The sequence below is a fragment of the Cyprinodon variegatus genome, unplaced genomic scaffold, assembly GCF_000732505.1.
Source record: "Cyprinodon variegatus isolate N-32 unplaced genomic scaffold, C_variegatus-1.0 Scaffold819, whole genome shotgun sequence".
In the NCBI taxonomy this organism is placed as follows: domain Eukaryota; kingdom Metazoa; phylum Chordata; class Actinopteri; order Cyprinodontiformes; family Cyprinodontidae; genus Cyprinodon; species Cyprinodon variegatus.
Window position 1 is genome coordinate 184,671 of NW_015151272.1, and position 6,615 is coordinate 191,285.

At 37.8% G+C, this 6,615-nt stretch overlaps 1 protein-coding gene across 1 annotated transcript in view; it reads right to left on the reverse strand.

Moving 5' to 3' along the window:
* Positions 1 to 39: 39 nt before the first annotated feature.
* LOC107098889 (nebulette-like) overlaps positions 40 to 6,615 on the reverse strand; it is a 41,886-nt gene continuing 35,310 nt past the window's right edge. Inside the window, exons 27-28 of the mRNA XM_015396767.1 lie at positions 3,824 to 3,966; positions 40 to 2,000 (exon numbers count right to left, since the gene is read on the reverse strand). Coding sequence (XP_015252253.1) covers positions 1,824 to 2,000; positions 3,824 to 3,966 — 320 coding nt within the window. The 3' untranslated portion in view covers positions 40 to 1,823. The remainder of the gene's footprint in view (positions 2,001 to 3,823; positions 3,967 to 6,615) is intronic.

Below are 6,615 nucleotides of genomic sequence, written 5' to 3' on the forward strand. Positions count from 1 at the left end.
ACTAGCAGCGGTTTAACTCAGGAAGTTTTAGGACTGAAGGTAAAGATGTCTGCTATGAAAGGATACTTTCTGGTCCTTCCTATGTTAAAGAAGGACTATTGTAAATGTTGCTTTGATTTACAAAATATCTGTTACTGAAATACAATTTAAAAGCATCTTTATTAGTGGATCTAATAATAAATGTATTAATGAAATATGTTGTCAAATGATTTTTAAGTGAATCGTTTTAACTTGATCTTGGCACTGATAACTGGCTTCATTGTTCATTCCGTTCACCTGCCAAGCTCCGCCCAGATCTCTCATTACTGTACATCTCATCCACCTGCTCTTGCCTCTTTTTAAGCTGCTTGCTCCCAGCCATCAGTGCCAGATTATTCGAGCCGTAGGTGCGAGTTCTCTAGCGTACCAAGTGTGTTGTTCTGATAACCTTAACCTGACTAGTTTCTGCTCCTTGACCCCTGAGCCTGCCTGCCCCTGTTCTGATCTGTTTGCCTGACCTGTCTTCGGACACCTGCTGCATTCTGCCTGCTTACGACCCTGGTTCTGTCTCCTGACGCCAACTTGGATTCCCCTTAGGTACCTCTTTGGATCTCTGATCTTTTGGCCGGGACTGTTTACCTCATCGACACCGGCTTTGGCTTCTCCTTCTGGACAAGGCAAGGCTTCTGCTTGTCAGCCTGCTCAGCAGCCTTCTTAGCTTCAGTTTCTGGAACTCTCTAGGAGGCATCTGCCGCTTGCTGTGGAAAATCATTCAACTGGATTCCACTCCTTCCTCTGGGCTTAGACTGAATTTTATAACCAGGTTAGTGACTCACACGCTTGTTATCGTCCTCCGTCAGTTACATGGTCACTAACCTGTGTTTTCCCCTCTACAGAGATTCCAGCCTTTTTTGTCCTAGCTGCTGAGTCGCACATTCGTCAAACTGTCAATGAACGCTATTGTCAATCACTTCAGTCCATCTGCCTGAATTCTGGGTCCAAAGATCTGAGCTCTGACAAGATGATTAGCTTGAAGTTGTAAAATTAAAGTCTGGGTGAAATGTGAGCTATTATGATCCACAGATTCTTTAGGATTTACGTAAAAAAAAAACAAAAAACAAACAAGCCAATGAAAAAAAGCAAACACTTAAAAACCAAAATATGATGTATATTAGTTGGTAAAATGAGAGAACTTTAGTTGAAATAATCCAACATTGTGTAAAAAGACCTTCAGGTAAAGCCTGTAGATCCAGCAGGAATGAAAACCAGCTGTGATCATAATGAGAAATGTGGGATTATTTTTTAATTTGGTCAAAAACCAAAGCATCAGAATTGGCTTTGAGTCTATCAGTGAGAACAGGTTGGTCTGAGCTTATGTGCTTAGTTCTGATCTGTAGCTGAAACAAAAAAAAACAACAACACTAAATAAAATATTTCAGAGCGTTAACCTGAAGCAAAGGAGGTTAATCAACCTATCAGGACTATTTTATTCTCCAACCAGCTTCATTTCCTTTTCCTTCCCTGCTGTAAAAAGTGATGTTTTCCCTCAGAGGAGCCTACATCTCTCCTTTGATTAGAAGCTCATCTCACACGTTTTAAATGAGCAGCATCCTTCCTTCCTAAATGAATCTGTCAATCAAATGAGTAAAACCTTTTTATTGTGACTCTCTCTGACTCACAGGATCGGTTGAGAACATGCAGACATTATTTCTGCAGGTGTTGGAAAATAAAAACCTCCTGAAAACTAAAGAATATCGCCATCATCTGCTTTAAACACACTGAGAACATTTTCAGCCCTGCAGGACTCCTCCTCGTCCTCCATCTCCTCCTCCATCTCCTCTTCTTCAGTTGCAGCATTCCACGTAGTTCGCCGGCAGCATGCCGGACTTGCCGGTTCTCTGCACGGTGCCGTACATCCAGCCTTCGTCGATGGGCTGGGCGTTGATGATGACGTCTCCGTCCCTGAAGGACACCTCGTCGTGATCCTGGGCCGCGTAGTCGTACAGCGCTCTATAAACACGCTGAGGTAAAACAGATCAACAGTTAGAGATACGCTCAGGGCTGCTTGCAAAGCTTCTTGTTTTTGGGTAACACTGCACACATGGAACCAGTCGCAGCAGGTTCAGCAGCAGGTCTTAAAGGGGCTTGAAGGTCTACTGATCAGAAATCTTGCCTGTCGTTCTGCTAGGATTATTTTTGTGATTCCCCTGATTAAAACCTGCCTGTTAATACGCCTCAAGCTGCTGGTAGAGTTTAACATCAGATCGCTCTGAGCTGCAGACGGCCCGCTCTCTGTGCAGGCTGTTAAAAAGTAGTTTCTGTCAGGGATCTGTTAGCTTTGCTAGAAGTTGGACTGAGGTGACTATCAGCCGTTTCCACCAACAGGATCATGCAGCTGCAGTGGTGGAGGTGAAAAAAACAGAAAATCCTACTGCATGACATCAACAGCTATTTTGACAATTTTCTTTTGCTCAAATTGAAGAATTTCACATAAGCAGAAATCTGTAATGAGGTTCAATTGTGACGGGAGCAGGTATGGAAAGCCAGAAGGCCCACATTAAAAAGTGGTAAGATTTCCATTTGTAAATGTTAAAATGTGACGGTTACTTGTGATACATGCATCCAATTAATAGAGATATATTTGATCTCTACGAAATAGTTACTTATTTCTTTATTCAGGGTTTCTGCGGGTCATTAAAAATCATTAAAAGTCATTAAATTATAATTTTCTAAATTAAGGCCTTAGTTGGCATTGTGATTAGTTTTGTGTTTGCATGGAACTGCTTCCGGTTTTTCATAAAGCCGTATGTTTGGAACAGAAGCTCAAGGCAGAGAAAAAGCAAGAGAATGGGGAAAATGCAAATTTTAACAAAAGTGGCTGGAAAACTCTCATATATATATATATATATATAAGAGAGTCATAGGTACTTGTTGATGGCATTAAAATTATTTCTAAGAGTATTAAAAAGCATTAAGTTAGAGTTACTAATTCCCGTATAAACCCTGTTATTACAGCTATTAATAACTACCTGCTATCACAGATTTACTTTTTCTCCTTTAACAAATTGAAATATTTTCTTGCTACAAAAAATTGTATTAGTTATTGGATATAGATATATACGGATGGACTGCAAACAGATTTTTATTTTAGATGGACTTTCTTTATTATAAGGTGTATTTTCTCCCTCATCAAGCAAATAAAGCAACAACACTCTCTAGATTGCAAAGACAAAAACAACAGAGCATCTTAACTCTTTTGACTCCATCAGGTATCCAAAGCGTTTTACTTTAGAATATGCAAACATCTAGTTTGAAGTGTTAGAGGCCATTTTGAGGCTCAAAAAGCTCTACTATTAGCCCCCCAGAGCTCCAAACTGCCCCGTTCTTTCTAAGTGATGGTTTTCTGATCATTATCTCAGTTTTTATTTCTATATACATTTGAAATGAGAAAAGTTTATAATGATTAACAATAAAAACAGATTTAAAACCATTCTCCTTTCATTCATTTTTTTTCATGCTCTAATTGGTGTTTCATTTCATTTAGAGTTGTCATAAAATACAACCTGTTTCTCATAATTTTAGGTCTTTATTCTCTTAATATTATCACTTTATTCTCGTGAATTTTATGACTTTATTCTCATAATTTATGACTATTCACATAATGTTACAATTTTATTCTCGAAATAGAAGACAAACAAATCTCTAGCCTGGCCCTAATACTCTGTCGTACATTTAAAACAAAATAACCATAAAATAAGTAAATATTTCTAAGGGTTTAAACCCTTTAGCAGGATGCTCCTGCTAGAAACAAAGAGCGTGTGATTGGTGCTGTGTGGGGGCGTACCGATGTGGCAGAGTGTGGCGGTGAGGTTACGGATCTGACGGACGACATGCTGGTCTGATGCATGTAACCATGATACTGCTGATGCTGCTGCATCTGGTGGCCCTGATGATGATGATGGTGGTACGCTCCGGGCAGCACGGGAGCTGATAGACAAACACAAAAAGAGAAAGGAGGTCAGCAGTCAGCAGACACCTGACCTCTGTTAGTGAACCTGCTGATCGCCGTGAGAAAAACTCAGTGACCTGGATGCAAAAACCGGTGAGTTAGTCTGAGGGAAACACACTGAACACTCCAGAAACACGGGAACAGATACCAGGAGTGCTGCTGCTGCTGCGGTCCCAGAGGTCAGAGGTCAGAGAGCTGGCAGACTGCTGGGAGTGCTGCCTGCTCAGCCTGCGGCCTGCTCGCTCTGACAGGCAGCCACCACCAGATGGCAGCACAGAGCAGGGATAAAGCCGCCAGTCAAACAGGACGGAGAAAAAGAAACGCTCATTAGAACAAATAAATGATTTTAATTAAGATATTTGATTGCTGGAGAAAAACAGCTGTTAGTTAGGTCAATATTAGGAAACTTTGCTCCTGAAGGGACGCATAAGATTTTATTTATGTTTTATTGTTCATAAATATAAACACTATTCAAATAAACTGTTTCTGTTTGGATCTAGAGGAAAGTGATTCTCAGTATTTTTCTTCCTACCTTTCAGCACAAAGAAGAAAGAGTCATTTTGATTCATGGTTCTGTTAACGCTGCTCAGTCTTACATTACAGAATCAGGTTTACTTCTGAAATGTGGTGTACTTTAGTTCAGAATATTTATTTCAGTTTCTGTTTCATAAAGTATTCGTATTGTATAATTTGTATTTTAACAGGTATGACAGTTGAACATAGTTTTAACTAACAGAGCACCTGATTTTATGTACAGCAGTGATTCCCAACAGGGGGTACTCGTACCCCTAGTGGTCCGCGAGTGCATTGCAAGGGGTACATTAAAATATTTTATTTCTTTGGTGCTAAAATAAAATAGGGCTGGGATCTGTTCTACGACAGAGTATTAGGGCCAGGCCAGAGATTTTTTTTCTTCTATTTCGAGAATAAAGTTGGGGGCACTGGCCCCCATTGGCCCCTGTTTACAACCGCCAATGGTGTCCAGGCAGGGACCAAAAAGGTCAGAATTCAGAATAGATTTTGACGAATCCTATGCAAAAAAAAATATATCTATCTATATATATATATATATATATATATATATATATATATATATATATATATATATATATATATATATATATATATGTTCTGTCTTTTGTTGTATAATATACACACTAACAAAGGTTTAGTAGATATTTTTGTTTAATCTTCCGCATTAAATACAAAACCCATTTCTAAAATCAGCAGAATTGACAAATTGCATTTGTCATCTTTAATGTTAGGATATTGATGTGAGAAATTAGTTTTCATTGCTGATTTATGATTAATATTTGAGGAATCAAAATGTCAGATGAATCAGGACATTTTTCTTCTTTTCTAACCAAACAATTTTTTTCACTACTTTTTAATAAATTTTTTCATTTTGAATATTAAAGTTAAACCAAAAACAAAAAGTCATGCAGGTAACGTCATGATTTGACTGAATACATAAAGAGAAAAGCATTTCACTGTTTCGTGCACCACAAACTCTAATTTGTGAAACAGTTAGCAGTCTGATGAGTTGGTGTAAAGTAGCTTCTCCATACATTAGTTATTCATTTATTCCTTATAAATATATATGTATAGTTATTTATTGTGAATACAAAAGTGAAGATTTTTCTCAGGTGATCTACCAGACATTCTGCGGAGACTTTTGGACTGAATGTTGTCTTCTAGAGGGTCAAAATCAAAGATGGAGCCTGGATCTGTTCTCCACACCTTCAGGTCTTCAGAGAGGAGGACAAAAACAGTTCAGATAATAAACTGGATCTAACAGTGTTTATCTGCATGAAAAAGAACAAGAGGGTCAAATATTGGCCCAGTTTGTATTTTCTTTCCCAGAAATAGGAGGTTTTAAGCAAATAAAAGAAAATTAAGAAATGAATCCACCATCTTCTTGCTGAACCTTTAAAAAAGATGTGACTAGAGGATAAAATGTGTCTGATGTTTCCAGATAAAGTCTTTGCAGTTATAAGAACCAGCTCATGTTCTCTGCAGCACTCTTAGGAGTAAAGTCTGTACAAAAAGTAATAAATAGATTTTAAATAACTTAAAAGAATGAACTCAGAAGCATAATGTATCCATTGAATGATTTAATATGAGCACATAATAAACTACACTCTACATATGCCTTGACAAGTTATATATTGGGAATTTCGCTATATAAATAAAATCTGAATTGAAATTAAACTAAATAATCTTTTCTTGCCAGAAAATCATAAAATAAAAACCCTTATTAAAAGAGCTATTATAATAAGAATCCAACATGAGTTCATTAATGTTTTTCAGGAAAACGTTTATTGGTTCTTTAATTCCTGTCAAAAATTCTGCAGTTTGAAATAAATATTCTGCTAATTTAATTTGCTGAATATTTCTGCTTGAGTGAAACACAAACAGACTGAGATCAGATCAATGGTTATGGATGAAGGCAGATAAACGTCTGTTTTCCTGAGCTATTTCTATAGTAATGCTGCTATAGGCTTAGACTGCTGGAGGACATAGGGACCCCCTTTTCCCTCCTTTTACTTCATTCTATCTCTATTCTCCCACTCTGCAGAATCTGTTAGTTCAATCTCTAACGTTCTGCTCTCTCTGCTTTTTCTCAT